Consider the following 26367-nt stretch of genomic DNA (forward strand, 5'->3'; position numbering starts at 1 on the left):
AAACTGCAGGCTTGGTGAGGGCAGGGCCTACGTCTGTCATATTTACTATGGGATCTCTTTTGCCTATTGTAGTGCCTGACATAATAGGTACACAACAAATATTTCTTGCCTGGGATGATCCAAAAACTTTGGCTCGTTTTTCTCTTAGCAATGCCAATTAAGAGACATGACTTGAGAAATTTAGTGAGTATTTTGTAGCACCTTTTGAAAGGCAATTTAGATTGAAAGCTGTTGTTTCATCTCTGCCTCTTCTCTTAGTTCAGTTCATTATTGAAGCACAGGGAAAGATATATGAATTCAAACATTCTGGCCTCCACTCTTTAAATCTTGATCTATTCTCTGAAAGTATCGTGTCAACAAGCAACTGGCTGGCTTTCCCTTTGCTAATTCCTTGAATTTTAATGGTATTCACCCCAACATACCCTGCCCTCCTTACCTGTAAGGACAATGTTTATCCTAATAAGAGTAAGATTTTTTATTCTCAACACTTCAAATAAGTCAGTTTTTCTAATAAAATAATGCATTAGAACTCATTGCTAGCACAACTTCTAAATATTTTCTCATCGATTACAGACTTCTGATCAATTGAGAGTTTTTGAACACTTACTGTAAGAAGGCTACCAGCTTGGCTTAAAGGTATTGTTTTAAGTACTGATTCAGGAGAAGGGGCAGAAGGCTATGGTTTCCTTCTACTCTCTTCTCTTTATCTGTAGTATTTACCTTCCTCTCATTGCTATCCTGGTTTCTTACAACTCAGCAAGGATCAGGTGAAACACCTGTTATTAAAGAGGTCAAGAAGCCAAGAAAACGAATGGAAGCTAAGAATCTTATGGACCTTTTTCTTTATTGAATACCTTAATTGTTACAAATAGCATAAACCTTCTTCCAAGCTCCAGGTGTCCCAACGCCCCTTCTCTAGATTAACTGTCATCTCCCTTTAATGTCCATAGATTGGGAGCATGTGACATACTTGACCCTCTGCAGACTCCCCGTATTGGAGTGTACCATCTGGCTGAAGTAACAGAAGCATTTGGATTCCATGAGGGCAGCAGCAGTTTGATGCTGGTCATGTGAGGCCATGGGAAGAGCACAAGGCCCTGAGTCAGGAGTCCTGTTTCTGTGTAATCTTGAATTAGTCTTTTGCCTCTCTTGGCCTGTTTCCTCATTTGTGAAATAAGGTTTTGGAGAGGCTTGAAAGAAAGGTATTTGCTGAATTATTTTGAAAATCACACTGTAAAGCTATTAACATATTTAATTTAAACAGATGCAAAACCACATCTAGACCCTTACCAGGCATGTGAATATAGTGAGAGGTAAAGATTTTAAGAGGAAGTGGATGGTGGAAGAGACATTAGTTTTAAAACCTCAAAGGCCATTCCTAAATTGCTTCCCACACATCCCCTTACACACCCTCCATTTCTCCTCAAACCAGAGTTAACTCATATTATAAAGTAATTTATCTTTGAAATATCTACATCTAAGATCCCATCTTACTTCTGGTCTCCATATTTTTTTCATAGATATTCCCTTCCTTAATCTGCAAGTAACTTGGTCCAACCAGAGGTCAGGCTCTAGTTTTGTAACTTACTGTATGGCTTTGGACAAGCCACTTTCCCTATCTGAGTCAGTTTTCTTCCTTGTAAAAGGGAATGAATCTACTTACCCCCTTCACAGTGGTTGTGGGAATGAGATGAGGGACTGTACATATAGCTCTCAGCACAGTATCTGATACATGCCATGCCTTACATGGACTTGTTTTATTTCCCTTCCTCTTATAGGACAGGGCTAGGGACAGTTCTTGGCTCTTGACTCTTTGGTAGGGTAGCTCAGACCCACAGTCTTTGTGCCCAACCAACTCAATGGTCTTCACATGCCTATTAGTGGCACCATAAGATAGGGATTTTCAAGACCATCAGGAAATTGTTAGGTTAGACAACAAGGAGAATTTCCTGTTTGTGGAAGTTATTATGTCTGGGATCCAAAGAAGAGAACGGCTTCAATTCCTTCCCTGGAGAACTCTTCAAATCAGTGTGGACACCCAGAGTATCCTGAGATTCATGTTCCACTAACTTTTCTCCAGCTCCTAAAAAATATCAAGCCTTGTGTTCAGCACCATATGGGGATAATCTTATTGAGTACTCACAACAAGCCTTTGAGGTGAGGTTAACTGAGTCCATTTTTCAGATGAGGAAACTGAGGCCCAGTAAAAGAAATGGTAAGCTCAGTCAGAGATAGTTCCAACTCACCTTTACGTGGGAGTGACTCAAAGTCCTCCTTTTGTCTAAAGCCCAGCTCTCTGGTCCTGTCCATGCTCTCTGAGTAACTACCTCTTACATGCTCTCATCTCCTCTAAATCATTCTCCACTTTGTCTGGAGTCACCTCCCTAAGACATCCATCCAAATTAATCACGTCTGTGCTTTGAAACATAAAATAACTTGGCATTATTTGGCACACAGTAAACACTTTAATGTGTATTGGATGAATGTGTACCTATACGATTAAGTCCAAACTCTTTAGTATGACATTCAAGGTCTTTCACAATCTGGCTCCAACCTACCTTTTCTAGATACATCTCCCACTTCTCTTTCCTACCTCCACACCTCATATATGAACCTTATGCTCCAGACAGCTTGGCCCACTTGTCCTTTCCTTTCTATATATGTTGTACCCTCTCCTGTAAAGTCCATCCTCCTCAATGGTCTGGCAAATTCTCAGTCACCTTTTGAGACCTATTTACATCTTCTCTGCTCAGGTTACACTTTATCTATCCATTCCTGTATTATGACAGCACACTGCACTGTAATTAATGGGTTATCTTTTAGTCTTTCCTGCTCCTCAAAGGCAAGGACTTGCTTTTATTTATCTTTGCCTCCCCCAGTGGCTCCCCAAGTACCTCCTTCATTGACTGGCAAAGTTTGAGCTCAGTAACTGTTTGTAGAATGGATGGGGGGCTGGAAGGAAGGAGGTCATCCCCCCTCAACATCCCCCAGCTTTAGCTTCTGCTCCCTCCTTCCTTCCTCCTCTTCTCCACTGCCGCCTCATTTCCATCTGAATGCCAACGCCACTAATTCCCTGGCAGCAGCCAGAACACTCATTATCTCAGAAGCAAATTCCCGTGCAGGGTTTCTCTCCTGCCCCAAAGTGTCAAGTAATTAGCGACTCCTGGTAACCTTTTGGGGATGGGTAGGAGTGAGGGCCCCTGGAGGGGTGTGAATGAGTCTGTCTCTCATCTCTTCAGTTGCCTTCTGAGGTATTTTTCCCCATTTTTTCCAAGCACAAGCCAGGCATTGTATTCCTCACAACCTTTGACATAATTATCTGTGACAGTGATTTAAAGTACGACTGCGGGAAGAGAAACAGACATGTCTTGCTTGGCCTTCTGGGAGTTGTAGTCTTGCCGGCCCCAAGGCTGCCTGGCTGGCCCTAGAGCTGCGGACTACAGCTCCCAGGCCTTCTCCAAGTCCACACCGCACAGGCTCAGAGCTCCATGCCCGGAGGAGGTGGTTACATTGTGTCTATTGTATCCCGGGGCTTGTGTGTTTGTACATTTCTTAGGACGTGAAATTGAGAGTGAAAAGCATGGCAGATGAGCAAGAAATCATGTGCAAATTGGAAAGCATTAAAGAGATCAGGTAAGTGGAACGTTGCAGCGCCCCCTGAGGCCCCCTCAAAGCCCCCAAAATCTCTTGCTGCCGGAGAGGACTGAGTTACGTAGGGAAAGTATCTATTGTTGGGCTACTTGCGGAGGGGGGTGGGAAAGGAGCCCATTCAACACGGGAATCAGGAATGGGAAGAATGTTGGGGATAGTCGGAACTGAGACTAGTAGAGAGAGACAGAAAAACAGAGAGACTGACCAAGGGAGACCTCTTGCCAGATGTGGCTGAGAATGCCAGATGGAGACACACCGGGGGCGGCGGTGTTGGTCCCAAGATAGCTTTATTCTTCTTGAGGTGGGAGTTGGAGGACGGCATTCTTAGACCTATTATTTTTTTAAGTGTTTGTTGGCTCAAAGGTGTATTTCGCTCCTTGCTGTTTAGGAGTCGAGATTTTCTTTTTTATTCTCACATTCAACTTCCAGACCTGGAGCTAAGGCAAGCCTTTTAAAAGCAGAGTCTAGCGCGTCCGGGCTGCTGGCGGTTGCCAGGGACTGCGGGCTGGCGGGGGAGTCAGGGCGCGGTGCGGAGGAATCCCGGCAGGCCGGGTCTGTGAGGAAGGAGAGCGCGCGTATGTATTTTTTGGTTTCACTCCCTCACCACTTTCTTCCTCTTGTAGCCCCGTGCTTGGGAAGGGGATGGGAGCGATGGAGACTGGGGAGGCAGACGCCCCGCCCGGTGGTGGGATTACAACAGTTGCTCTGAGCCGCCAGAGGTGAAGGGTGGTCTAGCAAAGTGGGAGTTGCCTGCGTCCTGACCCCTTCGCTCTGGGAGTGGCTATGGCAAGGCGATGACGGTTGTCCTCGCTTAGAACACAATAGCGCCTTGCAAGTGGACTGCCTGGGCCAGCACCAGGCCTCCCTGCCCTGGCTTCCACCCTCATTCTGAGGGTGGCCAGGATCCAGCTGTTTCCCTTTAGTGTTATCCAGGAACCTGGAGAACAAGAAGGGAAGATATCAAGCGTGTCCCTTTAAGAAATAAGACTTTGACCAAGAGATTTAACCCTTGGAGTGAATGCCTCCCGTGAGACTTATACATGATGGTGATGGTAGGAAGCACCTTGGCTTCTTAGTCCTTTGAAGGGGTTGCATCTCTACTTACTTGGGGAAGTGAAAGGAAGGGAACTATTATTACTGAGCCCCTGTTGTGCCAAGCCCTTTGACCTGTTATCCTCATTTCAGCAAGAGTCCTGAGAGCTTCCTACACCTCCTTTACAGCTGGGAAAATGGAGGCTCAGTAACTAACTTTTCTAGAGCCAAACAGCTTGGAAATGCCAAATTTTGACAGGAATCCAGTCAATCTGCGTGCAGAGGCTCTGGTCTTCTCGCCCTATCCCACGGACGGTCTGGGAAAGTGTGGAGGGGGGCGAGTAGGTTGCGATTTTTTTCTGCAAAGGCGTTAAGAGATAGGAAGTAGGATATCTTGGTGTAGGAAAAGGCCAGCTGTCATAATAACAACGCATCTAATAAGAAGCTTAGGCCAGCAAGTGGAGAGCCTAGACTTCTACTCTTACTGGACTTTAATGGGACCTCTGCCCAACTCCAGGAGAAGGAACAGTTGGGAGGAAGAAAAAGTGACCACGCCCAGTGGAGAACACATGGGAGGCCATCACTTCTACCCTCAACGGTGGTAATCCAGGCATTCCTACCACTACTAGTTTAGATGGGATCATCAGAGACCTGGAGACAGGGCTGAACTTCCAAGCTCAACCAGCAGTAACAAGGAGCCCCTCCCCAACCTGGATGTCAAGCAGAGACCCAGTGGAAAACCTGGACTTCTACTGCCCCCCTTCCTTGCAAAAGGAGGATGTCAGAAAGGTCTACAAAAACAAAAGATTTAAAAGAGATCCAGAGTGTCCACATTTAATTGAAAAATTTACTTGCCATACAAGATTATCAACTTAAATGAGTAGAAAAAGTAAACATGCCAGCATTGAGATGACACAGATAGAATTATCTGACAAGGACTTTTGCAGCCATCGTAAAAATGTTTCAAGGAGCAATTACAACACACTTGAAACAAATAGTAAATTAGAAAATCTCTGCATATAAATAGAAAGTCTCAACAAAGAAATATAAAACATAAAAAAGAACCAAATGGAAATTTGAGAACTGAAAAATGCACTAGCCAAAAATACTCTAAAAACTCAGTGGATGAGCTCAACTGCGAGATGGAGAAGACAGAGGAAAGAATCAGACAACTTAAATACAGAACAATAGAAATCACCCAATCTGAACAACAGAGAGAAATTAGATTCAAAAGAAGAAAACAGAAAGAATTGAGCAGAGCCTCTGGACCTGTGGGACTATAACAAAAGATCTAACATTCATGTCAACAGAATTTCAGAGAGGAGAAAGAGGGCAGGACTGGAAAGCACTTGAAGAAATAGTGGCTAAAAACTTCCCAAACTGAGCAAAGGGCATAACCCTCCAGACTTGAGAAGCTAAGCAAACTCCATCAGGATAACCACCTCGCAAATCACACCAAGACACGTCATAGTCAACCTTCTGAAAACAAAAGGCAAAGAAAAGATCTAGAAAGCCAGCGAGAAACAACACCTTACCTATACCTGCAGGGGAAAAGAATTTAGAATGACAGTAGATTTCTCATCAGAAACTGACGAGGTCCTACTGGGAAGTGGCACAACATTTTTCAAGTGCTGAAGGAAAAGAATTGTCAACCCCAAATCCCATGTTCAGTGATAATGTCCTTCAGGAATAAAGGGATAATCAAGACATTCTCAGGTGAAAGAAAACAGGGAATTTATCGGAAGGAGGTCTACCTTATAAGAATGACTAAAGTCAGTTCTTGAAACAGAAAAGAAACAACAAAAGAAAACTTTGGAAGAAAGAACACAGTAAGCAAAAACATGGGTAAACACAGCAGAAGTTATTTTCCTCTTGAGTTGTCTGAAGTATGTTTGATGATTGGGTCAAAATTTATCACACTATCTCGTGATTCTGAATATATGTAGAGAAAATATTTAAGACATTTGTTATAAACGGGACTGTAAAGGGGTGTAAAAGGGAGGTATATGAACTGGTAAAATGATGACATCAGAAGACTGATAAATTATATATCTGCCTATCTATGTATATTTATAATGTAATAGTGACAACAAACACTAGAAAAGCTATACAAAGAGATGCACTCAAAAACATTATAGATAAATCAAGATGGAATTCAAAAAAAAATTGAAGTCACCTACAGGAAGGCAGGACAAAGAAAACAGAAAAACTAAAAACAGAGAGAACAAACAGATAACAAAAAATAATACGGCAGACTTAGCCTTAACATATCAATAATTATGTTGAATATAAATGGTCTAAATACACCAATTAAAAGACAGAGTGGATTTAAAAAACATGGCCTAACTATATTCTGTCTACTAGAAATGCATTTCAAATATAATGATATAGGTCGGTTGAGAGTAAAAGGATGGAAAAGGATACCAGGCAAATATCAATCGAAAGAAAGCAGGGGTGGCTATATTAGTATCAGATAAAGCAGATTTCATAGCAAAAGAAAATTCCCAGGGTCAGAGTGGAACATTACAATATGAGAAGGGATCAATCCATCAAGAACACATAACAAATCTAGATGTGTATGCACCAAAAGTGATTTAAATTAGCCTGTTTTTGACAATTTTAGAATAATATAGAAAGCTTACATCACTTGATTTAAGAATTTAAAATGGAGAAAGTATAACAAATACACACTTGATGTTCACAAATGGACAGGTAAACGTGTGGGAGGTGGAAAGAAGGAAGGAGCAAACGAAAGGGTAGAAGGAACTGGAGAAAGGAACTAAGGTTTGTTGAACACCCACTAATTTCAAAACTCTTGGCTCATTTAATACAGTAATCTTCCTAATGGAAATCTGTGGTAGGAATTATTATCCCAATTTTACAGATAAGCATACTAAGGCTCAGAGAGGTTAGGTAACCTATCTGTGGTCACACAGCTAGGAAAGGAAGAGAGAATATATCTTTCAATTCGCATGGCATATGCATTTCAGCAAATGTGGGTAGTCTGCTTAGCCATTATTCACACTTCTTCAACTGTTTTAATCCTAAATCTCTTAAAGGTATGAGCAGAGAGCCTATTTCTGCTAAAAAACAAAAACAAAACGTTGCTTCTGGGCTGAAGTAGTGGTGATGATGGCAATATCACCTAAAGACCTGATTAAGTCAAGCTGAAAGCCAGACACACCCCCTAGGCACAGGCCCAAAAATATACACATTCATAGTCAGTGCTCATGTGTACCAATGGCAGAATTTGAAGTGGTAAATGTCTCAGGAATGAATTCTCCCATCACAGACCATTCCTGACTTTTGATTCTGACTGCATGCTGAGCCCTGTCTTTCCTCCCAATCCCAACCACACTCCAACACCATGCTCTAGACTTAAGCCCCCCCAAATCCCACACTAGTCTATTTTGTCCATCCATTCCTTGGGCTTTCAAATGTTGATGAAGGAGCATGTGGATATGTGGAAAAGGGAAGAGAAGAATGGAATAAAAGAAGTGAGATGGAAAAGAGGGAAGAAAAGGAAAAGAAGCCATGAGGCAGAGAAGGTGAGTGCAGCCACCACTAGATGAACCAGAGCCCTTCACCAGCTCCCCAAATGCATACTAATGTCTCTATAACATGCACAGGCCATCCATACACACTGCACATACACATACCCCGATTCACACATATCCGTGCACAATGAGCTTTCCTCACTTAAGAAAGGAAAAACTCATTTTGGAAGTAAATATTGTGGTGTCAAGTAGACCCTCTTAAATTTCTGCCCTGGATCCTCTCTTTTTCTCTCTACACATTCTCCTGGGTGACTTTCTGTACTCCCATGGCATCGAATATTATCTCCAAATCCTCAGTCTCTACTCCCTACCTTCCTTCCAAGCTTCAGCCCAATATATCCCACATCCCACCACAGACACAGCTGAAGTTGGCCAACTCTTAAGACTTTTTCTCTTCCTGCCCCAATCCAGCTCCTCTCACTAAACCTCTGCTTTAATGCCATATTCTCTGCACAGTTACCTCAGATTGAAACCTGAATGTCAATATTGATTACCCTTTCTTGTTTATAGCTCACCTCTGATCACTTAGCAAGTCCTACTATTTCTACCCTCAACATCTGGCTCAAATTCCTGCCCCACTCTCCACTTCCACACTCACTGCCACATTTTAGGCCTTCATCATGACTGGCCTGGGTATTTGTAATGTTGTATCCATTTCCTGTCTTCATCCCCCTCCTCCCATCTTGAATGCCCCCCGCACCACTATGAGAACTACCTTCCTAAAGCACTGGTGTTATTATGTTATTCCTCGAACACATTCACTGATTTCCCATTGCCTATAGCAGTATTTTTCAAAAATAGGTCATGAAACATTAGTAGATCATGAAATGCATTAGTCAGTTGCTGGTAGCGTTTGCAAAAAAAATTTTTTAAAGAACAAAATAAGATAGAAAATATCAGCATACATTGCTTGAGAAATGATAGGTATTCTTTGCAGAAACTTTTGTTTCAGTTTTATATATGTGTATGTGTATATTGGGTTACAGTGTGAAATTCGTTTCTCACTGGAGGTCATTTCTTACTGTATGTCTATTGGACAAGACATTTGACTGTAATTTTTGCCATGGTATTCATGCCCCTCTCTTCCATAAGTCTGACCCAGACCCACCTTTCCAATATTATCTGCTACTACTTTTCATTCACCCGATCCTTTATCCACACAGAAGTTCCTCACTGTTTCATATACTTCCACTCCTGTAGGCCTTTGCCAACACTGATCCCTCGTTATTGAATATCCTACCCTCATTCCAAGTCTGTAAATCCTACTCATTCTTCAAGGAAGACCCAGAACAAATACCACCTTTTGTCCAAAACCGTCTCAAATTTCCCAGCTCAAATGAATCACTAGCCCTTTGGGCTCCCACAGAGAAAATTATTATAGCACTCAAATTATTCTACCTTATGATAAAGTTTTGAATTGACATGTCTTCTTCCTTCCTTCCTTCCTTCAGTCATTGCTGGGGCAGCTTCAGCAGGTTCCTCTGTCACCTGGCTTGAGAACTGACTCAGCCCCAGTGCTACACAACAGCAAGTCACAGGACAGCTGGGACCTCTGGGACTTAGGAATGAGCAAGTCAAGGCATACGATGCTGACCGCAGGAGAGAGAATGGAAAGGACTTGACATTTGGTAGTGAGCTATAAGAAAGTCTTCAAGGCAAACTCTTCTAAGAAACCTGCTTTGCTGGCAGTAGTTGTTTTTCCAGATGAGCGAGTAAACATTAAATGGAAGAACACTTGGTACTTAGGCAGTGTTCTCTCCAGAGTAGGCAGAAAAAGCTGGCTCCTTTTTCTTCATTCGGTGATATTTGTCAAGCACCTGTTCTGGGCCATAGACAGGGCTGGGACATTCTGTGAGGACCACTAAAATGAATTAGACCTGTTGTCGAGGATCTTAGAATCAAGGTGAATATCCCTGAGTTCCAGACTCACATATCGAACTTCCCAGTTAACCAACCCCACTGGAAGTATCACTGGCATCTCAAACAGGCCCCAACAGAACTCTCAATTCCATCCCCACCCTCACTCCCAATCATTCTCCTTTCCTAGTCTTCCCCATCAGTAGTAAATGTCCCTCCATCCCATGATCTGGAATCATTCTTCATTCCTCCCTCTCTCTGAACCCCTGTATCCAAAACAGTAGCACAGTGGTTATCAAACTTGAACATACATTAGGCTCCAGCTGGAGGGCTGTCGAAACATAGACTGCTGAGTTTAATCACCAGAGTCTCTGATTCAGTAGATCTCAGATGGGGCTTGAGAATTTGCATTTCTAGTAAGTTCCTAGGCAATGCTGTTGCTCCTGGTTTAGGGACCACACTTGTAAAAACCAATGTATTAGTAAGACCTGGCAGGTTATACCTATGTAATATATTCTGGATCTGTCTACTTCTCACCATTCTCTTAGCTTATCAACAAACGTGAACAGGTTTCCATCCATCTCCATTAGCCACTGTCTTCACTTGATCTGCTCATCCTTAAGTCCTACAGGTCCCAGCTGTACTGCCCTGCTTTTTGAGTGACTGTTGGGGCTAAGTCACCTCTGAAGCTAGGTGACAGATGAACCTGCCAAGTTTGTCCCAGGTATGGATGATCCATTGCCCTATAACCTCTCCTCTCCACCCTTCCTCCATGTTAGCCAGCAAAGAGTCATTGTTAACCAGAAGTTAGCCAGCTAAATATTTTTATCTTGGTCCAGGACTCTGTTTGGAGAGGCTGTGGCCTAGGGAAGTCAGAAATCCTGGCTCAACAGTAAGGTATGACTGGCCCCAGTGAGTGTGTAAGACCCTAAGGAAGTAAGTGTCTTGTGGTTTTCCTGGTATTCTGTGGCCACTTGGGAGGATTTCATTATGAAATTTCCACATAAAATCAGATCTTGAATGATTTGGATACTTTCTACACTTGGAGCACCAAACATTCCACAGCTTCCATCTCATGGAGTCATCCAACAACTCTGTGCAGGGCTACACTGAGTCCTACTTCTCAGGTAGAATTTTCAAGGTTCCAAGAGGTTCCATAATGTACCCTATTTCATCCTGAAAATTGGTGACTGAGCCAGGACAAGCCATTGGCTTGTTTTCCGTGGCTTGAAATCTATCATATGAGGAAAGTTTCTTGGCACTATAGACAGGTTATTAGGCTCAGCATGCTGGATTCTCCACTTCCTGGCTTTGTGATCTTGGGCAAATCACTTTACTTTTCTCAGCCTCAAATTTTTCATCTGTAAAAATGAAGCTAATGTCATGAGGTCGTGATGAGGATTAAATTAGATAGCGTATAAGGTGCCTAGCACAGTTGCTGGAACATAGTAGGCACCAAAAAGAATAATAATAGTAGCTATTATTGTTAAATAAAGCCTTTCTTAACACCCATTTCCTTCTCAGTTCCTGGCACCTACAGACTCTTAATAAATGTTTACTGAATGAATGAAAAACCCCCACCTATGGTAATGTCTTTCTTTCTCTTAGGCTACTGAAATTACAGTCAGTACCCTGGACTTACCACCTATTTGAATCCATTTTTGTCACACTCCAGATGTAATTGTTGAACCCTGCTTATGGCCAAAGCAGTGTGATAGCTGATGTGGAGTTGACAGAAATATGGTATAGTGCCAGTCTCTAGAAAGCGCTTGCATATATAAGTGTCTGGATTTCAAATTGCTTCATGTGTAAGTCTGTATATTTAGAAGACGCAGAGGACCATAACTGTATGCTCTTGTACTAGACATTTGTTTCTTCATCTCTGAAATGGAGAGGATGGATTTGATTAGTGGCTTTGAAATAAGGTTCTGAGGAGCCCTGGGAGTTCCAGGGAGGTGTATCAAGGGATATTCTGGTAGAGTCAGGTGAGGTTGGATTTGAAGAGAGAATAAGGACCCTGGGGGTCCCACTTCCACTTCAACCATAAAGTATTATGATTTGGCTTATTTTTCTATGTTGAATCACAATCAGTTATTCTATTTGAAGGAAGGGGTCTTCTCATCAATCACCCACAGGATCCAGAACACTGTTGGGTAAATGGTACTTGCTTAATAATTTTTTTTGTCCACTTGATTGATAGAAGATGTAAAGAGAAGTAAGCTATCGTGTGTGTGCATTTAAGCAGTGGCTGACATGATGCCCACTATATAGATTTGAGAAATGAAGGACATTTTACTTATATTTAATCTTAACCCAAACTACCTAGTTGGTGGACAGAACATGGAAGGGTGGGCTTTAGATACTAAGCCTGAAGAGCATAGTAAAGGCAATCAACCACAAGGGTAACAAGTCCCTATTTCTTTTTTTCATCATTAACACCCCTTCCCCTTCCTCCTGGGTACCTCAATCAACCAACTCCATTAAAAATGTATTTCCTCTACAGAAACCTTTTGACAAGTCATTTATTTTCCTGGGAAAACTCGAGCAGAGGAGTAGAAACAGTTTAGAATTAGGGTTCAGACCATGTTGTGGGTTTATATTTGATTCTGAGTGAAGTAAGAAGCCATTGGAGGATATATTTTTAAAAGCTTTACTGAGTTGTAATTTACATACTGTAGAAACCATCCACTTTTAGGTGTAAAACTCAGTGACTTAGTAAATTTACAGAGTTGGGCAACTATCAACACCATACAATTTTAGAACATTTCCATCATCCCAAAAAGAGCCCTTATGCTCAATTTCAGTCAGTTTCTGTTCCCACCCACAGCCCCAGGCAACCAGTAATATACTCTCTGTCTCTATAGATTTGCCTTTTCAGGATATCGCATGTAGCTTAGCATATTGTTTTTGATGCTCTTACACGTTGTAGCATTTATCAGTATTTCTTTCCTTTTATTGACAAATAGTATTCCACTCTGTGAATATACCACATTTTGTTTCTTCACTCAGCAGGTGATGAACATTTGGGTTGTTTCCACCTTTTGGCTGTTGTAAATAATGCTGCATGTAAGTCTTTGTGTGGAAATATGTTTTCATTTCTTCTGGTTAGATTCCTAGGAGTGAAATTTTTGGGTCATATGATAAGCATGCATATAACTTTTTAAGATACTGCAAAACTGTTTTCCAAAGTGATTGTGCCAATTTCCATCCCCAGAAGCAGTGTATGAAAGTTTCAGTTTCTCTATATCCTCTACAACACTTGTTATTGTGTGTTTACAAAAGACATTATAGGCATCATAGTGGTGTGAAGTGGCAGTTCTTTGTAGTTTTAAATTGCATTTCCCTAATGACTAATCCTGTTGAGCTTCTTCATGGGTTTACTTGCCACCCATATGTCTTCTTTGGTGAAGTGTCTATTCAATTCTTTTGCCCATTTTTCAGTTGAGTTGTTTGTTTTCTTACTGTGAATTTTCAGTGTTCTTTAAATATTCAAAATACAAGTCCTTCATCAGATACCTGCTTTGCAAAGATTTTCTCCTAGTCTCTTTCTTGTCTTTTAATTCTTAGTGTCTTTTGAATTGCAGACATTTTAAATGTTGATGAAGAAGTCCAGTTCATCAGTATTTTCTTTTATGGATTGTGATTTTTGTATCGTATAAGAGAAATCTTTCCCTAAGCCAAAGTCACAAAGATTTTTTCCTATGTTTTCTTCCAGAAATTTTATTTTTAGGTTTTACATATAGGGCTATGATGCATTTTCACTTCATTTTTGTATATGATACAAGTATAAGTTGAAGTTTATTTATTTTTTACATGTGCATATCCAGTTGTTTCAGGACAATTGGGTGAAAAGACCATCCTTTCTCCACAGCATTGCCTTTGCACCTTTGTCAAAAATAAGTTGTGGGTATATTTGTAGGTTTATTTCTGGACTCTGTATTCTGCTCTGTAGGTCTATTTGTGTATCTTTATGCCAGTACCTCACTGTTTTGATTACTGCAGCTATATAATAATTCTTGAAATCAGGCAGTGTAATTTCTCCAACTTTGTTATTCTTCTGCAGAGTTGTTTTGGCTACTCTAGGCCCTTTGCATTTCTGTCTGGATTTTAGATTCCACTTATCAATTTCTTCAAAAATGTCTGCTGAAATTTTGATAGGATTGCACTGGTTGTATAGATTAATTTGTTGTATTTCACCAGTGTTTCAAATAATGTCCTTTATGTGTTCTAGGATGCAATCCAAGATACCCCACTGCATTTAGCCAGGTTTCTGTTGAATAGTGTTAGCATGGTGTATCTCCTTCCATCCTGTGACTTGTTTCTTTATATTTAAAGTGAGATTTTTTTAGGTAGCCCATGATTTGGTCCTTTTTATTTTAATCCAATCTGACAATCTGCTTTTTAATTGGAGATGTTTAGACTATTTATATTTGAGGTGCTTGTTGATACGGTTAGGTTTAAATCTGCCACCTTATTATTTTCTATTTATCTCATCTGTTTTTTGTTTCCTATTCCCTCCCTTCCTGCCTTTTTTTGGTTTAAGTATATTTTATGGTTCCATTTGATCTCTTTTTCTAACTTATTAGCTATGATTCTGTTTTGTTATTTTAGTAGTTGCCTTAGGGTCTGTTATATATATCTTTAACTTGTCACAATTTATCTTCAATTGGTCTTATACTGCTGCAGACATAGTATACGAAACTAGTATACAACATAGTATACAACATTACACCTTTATTTCTCTATTTCTGGCCTCTGTGCTATTACATTGATGTATTTCTTGGCTTAAATGGTTGATTATCTTTTTAAGTAATTTAAATAATGAGAAAAAGAGTCATCATATTTTTTTCATGTTCGGTGCTCAATATTCCTCTGCTATCATTTTCCTTCTGCTTCAAGGACACTTTTAACGTTTATAGAGAGAGGGTTTGCTGGTGATGTAGCATTCCAGCTTTTCTATGTCTGAAAAAGGTCTTTATTTCGCCTTTGTTTTTAGAAGTTATTTTCACTATGTAAAGAACTCTATATTAGCAAGTTTTTTTTTTTCAGTACTTTAAAAATGATCTGCCACTGTCATCTTGCTTCCATTGTTATTTGTTCCTCCTTAGGCAATGTGCCTTTTTTCCTTTGGCTGCTGCTAAGATTTTCTCTTTATCACGGTTTTGAGCAATTTGATTGTGATATGACGTGGTGTAGTTTTCTTCATGCTTCCTGTGCTTGAGGTTTGTTGAACTTTTTGGATCAGTGATATATAGTTTTCACCAAATTTGAAACATTTTGGTCATTAATTCTTCAAGTATTTTTCTTTTCTCCCTCCTTCTTTATCTCTAGTTACCTGTCTTTTTAGCCACTTGAAGTTGTCCCACAGTTTGCTGATGCTGTTTATTTTTTTTTTAAATCTTTTATCTCTGTATATTTTGTTTGGGGAAACTTCTATTGCTATGTCTTTATGTTCATGTATCTTTTCTCCTTTATTGTCTGAATCAATTAATGTAGATTTCATCTTCGACATTGTAGTTTTCATCTGTAGATATTTTATTTGGGTCTTCTTCATCTCCCCCATGAATCTATTTAATGTGGCCAGTATTTCCTCAAGCTTTGTGAACATATGAAATGAGCTCATAATAACTATTAGTGTCCTTGGCTACTAGTTTTATCTACCATTTCATTTCTTGGTCAGTTTTGACTTATTATTCTCTACATTATAGGTTGTATTTTTCCTGCTAAATTGCACACCTGGCAAGGTTTGATTGGATGCCAGGCATTGTGAATTTTACCTTGTTAATTTTGCATATTTTTTCCTTCCTATAAGTATTCTTCAGCTTTGTTCTGGCTCATGTCATTAAGATGCTTGGAATCAGTTCTATCCTTCTGGACCTTGCGTTTCAGCTTAGCTAAGTGGAATCATAGCAGCATTTAGTGTAGAGCTCATTTTTCCCCAGTAGTGGTACAAAACTTTTCTTTGTACTTTAATGCTTTTGTGAATTGTGAAGTTTTTCCACCTTGGCTATTTGGAACAGTCACTATTCCCTTCCCTTTGTGGGCTCTGATCACTGTTCACTCAAATCCTTCTGGGTGGTTCATTCCCTGGCCTCAGGTAGTTTCCTTACACACATGTGCTGGTCAATACTTAACTGAATACTTGAGAGGGATCCTCTGAATATTGTAAGCATTCTCTCTCTACACAGGTCTCCCCTCTCCAAAACTCTTGCCTGCAAACTTCAGATGCCTTGGCTTCCCCAGACTCATAGCTCCATTTCCTCAATTGAGAAAGACTGCCAGACTCTGTCTGAGTTCTCTGTCCCTGCCTTGAATCCTAGTATATTTCTCTAGGCATTAAGATGGGGCAATCTTTGGGCTTATCCAAGCTTTCCCATCTCTCAGAGATCACTGACCTTACTCGCCTAATGTCTAATGAGCACTGTTGTTTCATATGTTTTTTTCCCTTGTGTTTTTGTTTGTTTGTTTTGTTTTAGTTATTTTGCATGGGAGGGTAAATCTTTTCCCTGTTACTCTATCTTGACCAGAAGTGGAAATCAAGGTTATTCCCCAAATTTGGCATTAAAAGATCAGATTTCACCATTTAAGACACACATATTTTATATTTTAAAAAACCTAAAGTCAAGATGTGTCTTAAATACAATGCTGCCTTACAATTGCTCTTGGCCAAGAGGTCATTGTGTTGTTGTCAGTGTATGAACACACACAAACTTGGCCATGGCTGTTTATATTATCATCCCTTCAAGTGACTTATGTGCATGATTGCCACTGTATGTGTTGAGTTTAATTGCCATTTAAAATGTCTTCAAAAAGATTTCATCATGGTTCTCCCTTGAAATGAAAAGTTTTTGTGTGTGAGGAATGATTCAGACTAGAAAAGTCTGATAAAAAATAGTGTCTTAAATAAGTCTACAAGAGCTCTTTCAGCAAGTATTAAATTGACATTTAAGTTATAAGAAAACATTTTGAAAAAAAACAAAGAAAACATTTTGTCGTAATTTAATTGGTAACTCTTTTTTAGTAATATAGAATAATGTGTACTTACATTCAGTGGCATCTTAGATTCAATTAAGTGCAAAAACCAATTAGCCAAGTTGTTGGTAAAGCTAATCCAACTCGGTTCCAACATAACAGTGGTTGAAACAAGACAGAAATTCATTTCTCTCTGACATTATCAGTCTTGGAACAAACTATCTGTGGTTTGTGTGGTTACTTAGTGTTGGGGATTCAGGCTCTTTTTATCTTGTTGCTTCACCACATACAAGGTGTTGCCCTCATCTACATGGTTCAGGATGGCTCGATGTTGTGTGCACATTTTAGGCAGTGGGAAGAGGGCAACAGGGGACGTGAATGACATGCTTCTTTCCTTTAGGGTCACAGCCTAGAAGTTGCACATATCACGTATGTTTTCACCCCATTAGCTGGAACATTGTCACATGACCAGAAACAACTGCAAAGGAGACAGGGAAATATAGTCTTTATTCTAGACATCACATGCCCAGATGAAAACCAGAGATTCTGTTACTGTGGAAGGAGGGAAGAATGAATTTTGGGGGACAGGAGCATTTGTGTTTTGTGTGACCTTAGGGTTTTCAAATTGTTGGAGTTGCCTATAGATGGAATGGATTATCTAGAGAAGTAGCAACAACTCTACAACTAAATTGTTCATGGAAAGCGTAATTGAACACTTGGCATTAATGTTATAGAGGAACACTTAAGCAGTGTTTGGGAGGGGGCAATAGATGCCTTCAAAGGTCCTTCCCAGCCTGGAGATTCACATATGCTCAGGTCCTACCCACATTGGTCTGGTAGTCCCTGGAACCACTTGCTGTATGTGAATCACTTGGCTGCTGTCAGTGCCCAGCATTGCTTCGTGTTTTTCTTCACTGTAAATGCCCAAATAAATACAGTCACCTTCATATAAATTTCTCATTTAACCCCCAGAGATCAGGGACTGGGGAAGGCCAGAGCAGGAATAACTAAGCAAAGCTCTTAATCAGATCTTGATGGTAGTGGGGTAGAGGTACAAGGTGGGTTGAGCACAGGTTAAGAGAGAAATGAGACAAAATCAGGGTGCATTCTGTTATAGGTCTCCGATTGGGTGGATCCCCCAAGCTTCCCCATGGCTCCTGCTTCCTGAGTACAAATACAGATACAGGAGCCCTCATGCATTACTGGTAGGAGTGTGAACTGGTGTAACCATCCTGGAGAAGAAATTGACACCACTTAGATGAAATAATATATATTACCTGTGTCCCAAAATTCCCACTCCTGGGATATATACCCCTAAATTTACTCAGACAGGAAAAAGAATATTCACTAAAGTGTTGTTTGTGGAGGGGTGAGATGGAAGCAAACTGAGAGACTTTCCTTGGAAGAGTGGGCAGGTAAAGTATGGTGGATGGCCACACCTAGGAGGAAGGAATCCTGGATTTTTTTTTTTTTTGAGGAAGATTAGCCCTGAGCTAACTACTGCCAATCCTCCTCTTTTTGCTGAGGAAGACTGGCCTTGAGCTAACATCTGTGCCGATCTTCCTCTACTTTATACATGGGACTCCTACCACAGCATGGTGTGCCAAATGGTGCCATGTCCACACCCGGCATCTGAACTGGCAAACCCTGGGCCGCCGAGAAGCGGAACGTGCAAACTTAACTGCTGTGCCACTGGGCTGGCCCAGAATCCTGGATCTTAACATCAGAGTGCTGCTTGAAAACTAGATAGTATCATTAGTCTATAATATATATATATATATGTATGTATGTATGTATGTATGTATTTGTCTGCTTTCTGCCACACTGTAATACCACATTCTGGGTGGCTTAAACAACAGACATTTACTTTCTCACAATGTTAGAGGCTAGAAGTCCATGATATAGGTACAAGCAATTTTCTTTTCTTGCAAGGGCTCTCTTTCTGTCTTGTTGATGGCCGCTTCTTTCCTGTGTCCTCACATGGCCTTTCCTCTGTTCTTGTGTGGAGATAGAGCTCACATGTCCCTTCCAGTACTTATAAGGCTACCTACTATAGAGTTGGGCCCTACTGTGATGACCTTACTTAATCTTATACCTCCCTGAAAGTCCTCTCTTCAAATATAGTCACTTTGTTGATTAGGGCTTGAACATATGTATTTTAGGGGGACATAATACATTCCATAACATTCCACCCTATGCCTCTCCCAAATGCATGTCCTTCGTGCATGTAAAGTTGGTTCATCCCATCCCAAGAGCCCCAAATATCTTAACCCATTCCAGCATCAATGCCTAGTTCAAAGTCTCATCTAAATATCGTCTAAATTAGCTTTGAGTGAGACTTGAGATATGATTCATCCAGAGGCAAAATCCTCTCCAGCTGTGAAACCAGACAAATTATCTGCTTCCCAAGTGTAATGGTGGGACAGGCATAGGATAGAAATTGCCTTTTTAAAAAGGAGAAATCAGAAAGAAGATAGGGATGAGGGATCCCAAGCAAGTGCAAAACCTAACGAGGAAAATTCCATTAGATTTCTCAAGCATGAAAATGCTCTTCTTTGGCTGGATGCTTTGGGCAGTGTCACCCCCACAACTCTTCGTGGCATCCCCACTCCTGCAGCTCTTTGCAGTCACCCTTCTCCTGAGACACTAGAGGAATCCTGGCCCACTGAAACTGGGGAGGGGACCCACTCTCTGAAACTGAGGAGGAAACAGCCTTTACCCCTGGATCTGTTAGATCTGGGTTTATGGTGGGAGTGGCAGCCCTGATGATATCTGAATCACCTTGGCATCATTTTTCCCTTTACTTGAAGGATAAAGCATATTTGCAGCCAAATAACTCTATTGTCCTGTCCTGTTGAGTCCCAGAATTCCAAAAACTTTCCTTTACTTCATCCTCTTTCTTCTCCCCTTGGTCTGTACTGACAGTGTCTGTGCTTGTATAATCCCATCTCTATTCTTAGCTTCTGCTGAGATACCTGATTAAAATCATAAGTAATATCCTCATAGAGTGATTTTCCATCCAGACCCTTGGTGTTCTCTCAGAACATGTTTTATCATTTTTTGCAATATGGATAGAATGAGAATTTTCCAAGTCTTCACGTTCTGGTTCCTTTTTGCTTAATGGCTGTTTCGATTTATCTCTTTTTTCTTGCATTTTACTGTAAGCAGCAAGGAGAAGCCAGACCTCACCTTCAACACTTAGCTTAAAAATATCCTCAGCTAAATTGCTAATTTTATTGCTCACAAGTTCTACCTTCCACAAAACACTAGAAAAAAAAATCAACCAAATTATTTGCTACTTTATAACAAGGATTACCTTTCCTTCAGTTTCCAATAGCATGTTCCTATTTTGTTTTTGAGATCTCACCAGAAGTACCTTTAATGTATGTATTTCTACCAGTAGTCCCTTGGATGCAATATAGACTTTTTCAAGCATGAACCTCAAAACTCTTCCAGCCTCTACTCATCACCCAGTTCCAAAGCCACTTCCACATTTTTAGGTATTTATTAAAGTAGCACCCCACTTCAGAGTAGCAAAATTTATATTAAGCTGCTCAGTCTTCCACAACAAAATACCACAGGCTGGGTGGCATAAGCAATAGACATTTATTTTCTCACAGTACTGGAGGCTAGAAGCCCATGGTCAAATTGTTAGCAAATCTGCTTTCTGTTAAGGGCTCTCTTTCTGGCTTGTAGTCAACCACCCGCTAGCTATGTCCTCACATGGCCTTTTCTCTGTGCATGCAGAGAGACAGAGCAATCTCTGGTGTCTCTTCCTCTTACAATAAGGGCAACAGCCCAATTGAATTAGGGTCCTGCATTTATGACCTCATTAACTTTAATTACCACTCTAAAGGCCCTGTCTCCAAATACATTAACATTGGGGGTTAGGGATTCAACATGCATTTTGAAGGAGCACGATTCAGTCCATAAGCTTGCTCGTTCACTCTTGTTCTCTCTCTGTCTCTCTCTATATATATATAAGTTAATATATATTATATATTAATATAAATAATTTCATATGAAACAATAATAAACACTTCGGAAGAACACATGCAGCACAAAGAGTAGACGTTAAATACTTTTGAATGGTTGCCTATGGTGGGGGAGGTAAAAGGTGTAGGGAATGGACCCAGAATTCTATATGTAGCAAAAATATCCATCAAGAATGAGGAAGAAATTAAGACATTCTCAGATGAAGGAAAACTAAGAGAATTTGTCACTAGTAGATTTACCCTAAAATAATAGCTAAAGGAATTTATCTTAAAGGAGACAATAAAAGAAGAAAATATGGAATATTAAGAAGAAAGAAAAACCAACAGAAAGAATAAAAATATGGTTAAAGTACAGTACATTTTCCTTTTCCTATTTAGTTTTCTAAATCATTTCTGATTGTTGATGCAATAATATAGTGCTGTCTAATGTGATTCTCAATATATGTAGAAGAAATATATCAGATAATTATATTTTATGTGGTGGAAGGTAAAGGGACATAAAGGGAGGTAGCATTTCTACTCTTCACTCACACTAATAAAATGATGACACAGTAAACTATGATAAATTATGAAATGTAATACCTAGAGCAACCACTAAAAAACTATATAAAGAGATGTACTTAAAAACACTGTAGATAAAATGTAATTCTAAAAAATGTTCAATTAACAGGAAGGCAGCAAAAAGAAAACAGAAAATCAAATGAAAGATCAAATAGTAACAAAAAATAAAATGTACACTTAAGGCCTAACTTATCAATAAGTACACTGAGTATAAATAGCCTAAATACTGCAATTAAAATACTGATTAGCCAAGAGAATTAAAAAGCATGACCCATCTATATGCTGTCTACAAGAATCTCACTTCAAATATAAAGATATAAGTATGTTGAAAATACAACAATGGAAGATATACCATGGAAACATTAAATAAAGGAAAGCAGCGGGACCGGCCCGGTGGCGCAGTGGTTAAGTTCGCACGTTCTGCTTCTCTGCTGCCCGGGGTTCACTGGTTCAGATCCTGGGTGTGGACATGGCACCGCTTGGCATGCCAGGCTGTGGTAGGCGTCCCACATATAAAGTAGAGGAAGATAGGCATGGATGTTAGCTCAGGGCCAGGCTTCCTCCGCAAAAAGAGGAGGACTGGCAGTAGTTAGCTGAGGGCTAATCTTCCTCAAAAACAAAACAAAAAAAAAAAAAAAGGAAAGCAGGAATGGATATATTAATATCAGATAAAGTAGACTTCAGAGCAAAGACAATTACTATGTACAGAGAGGTACATTACATAATGATGAAAGTGTCAATCCAAGAAGACATAGTAATCCTAAATGCGTATACACCAAACAACAGAACTGCAGAATATGTGAAGCAAATCTGATAGAACTGAAGGAAGAAATAGGCAAATCAACAATTACAGTTGTAATCTTTAACATGCCTCTATCATTTGATAGAACTAGACAGAAAATCATCAAGGGTATAGGATTCCACAATACCATCAACAACAGGATCTAGTTAATATTTATAGAACATTCCACCCAAAAACAGGATACACATGCTTTTCAAGTGCCCATGGAACATATGCCAAGATAGACCCTATCCTGGGATACAAAATAATCCTCAACAAATTTAAAATAATGGAGATACAGAGTGTGTTCACTGACATTAATAAAATCAAACTAGAAATCAAGAAATCAAAAAAGAAAATACCAGGAAAAATCAACAAACATTTGTACAGTAAATAACATATATCTAAAATAATGCATGTTTCAAAGATGAAGTCTCAAGGAAAGTAAAAATACATTGAACATAGTGAGATTGAAAATATAATGTATCAAAATTTGTGGGATGCTGCAAAAGCAGTGGTGAGAGGGAAATTTATAGCACTAAATGCTTAATTTAGAAGAGAGGAAATGCCTTGAATTAATAGTCTAAGCTCCCATCTCAAGAAATTAGAAAAAGAAGAGTAAAATAAACCCAAGACAAGCAGAAAACGGGAAATAATACAAATATCAGAAATCAATGAAATTAAAAACAGAAAAACAGTAAAGAAATCAACGAAGTAAAAAGCTGATTATTTGAAAAAGAAATAAAATTGGAAAACCTCTAGCAACACTATCAAAGAAAGAAGAGAAGACACAAATTAATGACATCAGGAATGAAAGAGGATATTGCTACAGACTCCACAAACTTCAAAAGGATAGCAAGGGAACACTATGAATGACTTTACTTGTGTAAATTGGACAAATTATATGAAATTGACTGATTCTCAAAAAACAAACTACCACAACAGACCCAACGTGAAATAGATAATTTGAATAAACCTTTAACTATTTAGGAAATTGAATTTGTAATTTAATAACTCTCAAAACCAAAATCTCCACTCCCATATGGTTTCACTGGAGAATTCTACCAAATAATCAAAAAAAAAAAATTAACACTAATTCTTTTTTTTATTGAGATCATATTCACATATAACATTGTGTATTTTTCAGGTGTACGTTGTTATATTTCAGTTTCTGTGTAGACTGTGTCATGTTCACCACCAATCGTTTAGTTTTTATCCATCACCATACCTATGTGTCCCTTTATCACTGTCGCCCTCCCCCCACTCCTTCCTCCTTTGATAACCACTAGTCTGTTCTCCTTATCTATGTGTCTGTTTATCTCCCATATATTAGTGAAATCATACAGTATTTGTCTTTCTCTGTTTGAGTTATTTCGCTTAACACAATACCCTCAAGGTCCATCCATGTTGTTGCAAATGGTACAATGTTGTCTTTTTTATGGCTGAGTAGTATTCCATTGTATTTATATATACCACATCTTCTTTATGCACTCATCTGTTGATGGACACTTGCTTTGCTTCCACATCTTGGCTATTGTGAATAATGTTGTGATGAACATAGGGATGCATAAATCTCTTTGAATTGTTGATTTCATGTTCTTTGGATAAATACCCAGTAGTGGGAGCTGGATCATGTGGTATTTCTATTTTTAAGATTTTGAGAAATCTCCATATTATTTTCCATGGTGGCTATATCGGTTTGCATTCCTACTAGCAGTGTGTGAGGGTTCCCTTTTCTCCACTTCCTCTCCAACACTTGTTATTTCTTGTCTTTTAATGCCAATTCTTAACAATCTCTCCAGAAAGTAAAAGTAGAAACAGCACTTCCCACTTCATTTTATGAAGCCCTTAATACCCTGATACCAAATTCCAGGCAAAGACAATACAAGAAAACTAGAAACTAATATCCCTCATGAATATAGATGTAAACATTTTTATCAAATTATTAGCAAATAGAATTCAGCAATATATAAAAAAACTTATACATCATGGGCAAGTGGGGTTTATTCCAGAGATGCAAGGCTGGTTTGTAATTCAAAAATCAATGAATCTTACTGATCATATTAACAGGCTAAAGAAGAAAAATATCACATGATCATGTCAAGTGATACAGATAAAGCATTTGACAAAATTCAATAAATATTTATGATAAAATCTCTTAGAAAACTAGGAATATGGGGGAATTTTCTCAGCTTGATAAAGTACATCTACAAAAACCCTGCAGCTATCTAACATTACACTTAATTGCAAAAGAATGAATGCTATCCCTGTAAGATCAGGAACAAGGCAATGATGTCCACTCTCAGTACTGCTAGTCAATATGGCACTAGAGGTTCTAGATAGGACAATTGAGTAAGCAAGTAAATAAAGGCATATAGATGGAAAGGGAAAAAATAAAACTGTCCTTGTTTGCAGATAACATAATTGTCTATGTAGGAAATCTCAATAAATTGAAAACAAAACAGAAAACTTCTAGATCTAATAAGAGTCAGCAAGGTTGCAGGATATAAGATTAACAGAAAAAATAGCAATAAGCATATAGAAACTACAATTAAAAATACAAAACAATTTATAATTACTCAAAAACATGAATACCTAAGTGTAACAAAGATTTAACAAAACATGTACAGGACTTTTATGCTGAAAACTACAAAATGCTAATGAAAGAAATCAAAGGAGATCTAAATAAATAAAGAGACATGCTGTATTCATGGTTTGGAAAACTCAGTATAGTAAAGATATCAATCCCCCCAAATTGACATACAAATTTAATGAAATTCCCATCAAAATCCCAGAAAGATTTTTGGTAGATATAGACAAGATTATTCTATATGGAAAAATTTATATGGCAAGGCAAAAGAACAAGAATAGCTAAAAGAATTTTGAACTATAAAAATGAAGTGGGAGGAATCACTCTTCCCGATTTCAAAACTTATATAGCTACAGTAATCAAGACTGTGTGGTATTGACAAAGGGACAGACACATAGATAAGTGGAACAAAATTGAGAACCCAGTAATTGACCCACACGAGTATGTAATCCAGCTGATTTTTGTCAGAGGTACAAAAGTTATCCAATGAAGGAAGGATAGTCTTTACAACAAAGGCTGCTGGAGCAATTGGATATCCATAAGCAAAAAAATGACTCTCAGCCCAAACCTCACACTTTATGTGAAAATTAACTCAGAATGGATTGTAGGTATAAATGTAACTATAAAACTTTTAGAAAACTATGTAGGAGAAAATCTGCAGACCCCAGAGCTTGGCGAAGAGTCTTAGACATGACACCAAAGCATTATCCATAAAAGAAAAATTTGACAAATTGGAATTCATCAAAAACATTTTTAGATGTTCTGGTAAAGACCTGGTTAAGAGGATGAAAAGACAAGCTACTGACTGGGAGAAAATATTTGTAAACCAGATATCTGGCAAAGAACTCATATCTAGGATATATAAAGAACTCTCAAAACTCAACTGTGAGAGAAGAAATAATCCAGTTAGAAAATGGGCCAAAGACATGCACGGACAGTTCGTGGAAAAGGATATACAGATGACAAATAAAAAAATGTACTACATCACTAGCCATTAGGGAAATGCAAATTAAAATCACTTTGAGGTATACTACTTCTTAAAACACTTCAAGTAAAATGGCTGGCCAGGTGGAGGAACTGGATTACCCATACATTGTTGGTGGGCTTGTGAAATGGTACAGCCTCTCTGGAAAACAGTTTGGCAGTTTATTGAAAAATTAAACGTGCAATTACCGTACAATCCAGCAATTGTAGTTTTGATCATTTATCCTAGAGAAATGAAAACTTATGGTCACATTAAAACTTGTACATGGATATTCCTAGCAGCTTTACTCATAATTGCTAAAATCTAGGATCAGCCCAGATGTCCTTCAGTGACATTGTTTAGAATTTTCAGTGCACAGTGATAGTAAAGAGCAAACCAACTTTAGT

At 39.2% G+C, this 26367-nt stretch overlaps 1 protein-coding gene across 2 annotated transcripts in view; it reads left to right on the forward strand.

The window, feature by feature from the left end:
• The first annotated feature begins 3483 nt into the window (after positions 1-3483).
• ZC4H2 (zinc finger C4H2-type containing) overlaps positions 3484-26367 on the forward strand; it is a 32178-nt gene continuing 9294 nt past the window's right edge. The window contains exons 1-2 of one of the 2 annotated variants that reach the window (XM_046674050.1): positions 3505-3633; positions 4081-4226. Coding sequence is in view for 1 of the 2 variants with exons in the window: in XM_046674049.1 (XP_046530005.1) it covers positions 3581-3633 (53 nt within the window). In the remaining variant the exon portion in view is untranslated. Of the gene's footprint in view, positions 3634-4080; positions 4227-26367 lie in introns of both variants that reach the window. The other variant, XM_046674049.1, reaches the window with a different exon arrangement.

The sequence above is a fragment of the Equus quagga genome, chromosome 10 (genome assembly GCF_021613505.1).
Source record: "Equus quagga isolate Etosha38 chromosome 10, UCLA_HA_Equagga_1.0, whole genome shotgun sequence".
NCBI lineage: Eukaryota > Metazoa > Chordata > Mammalia > Perissodactyla > Equidae > Equus > Equus quagga.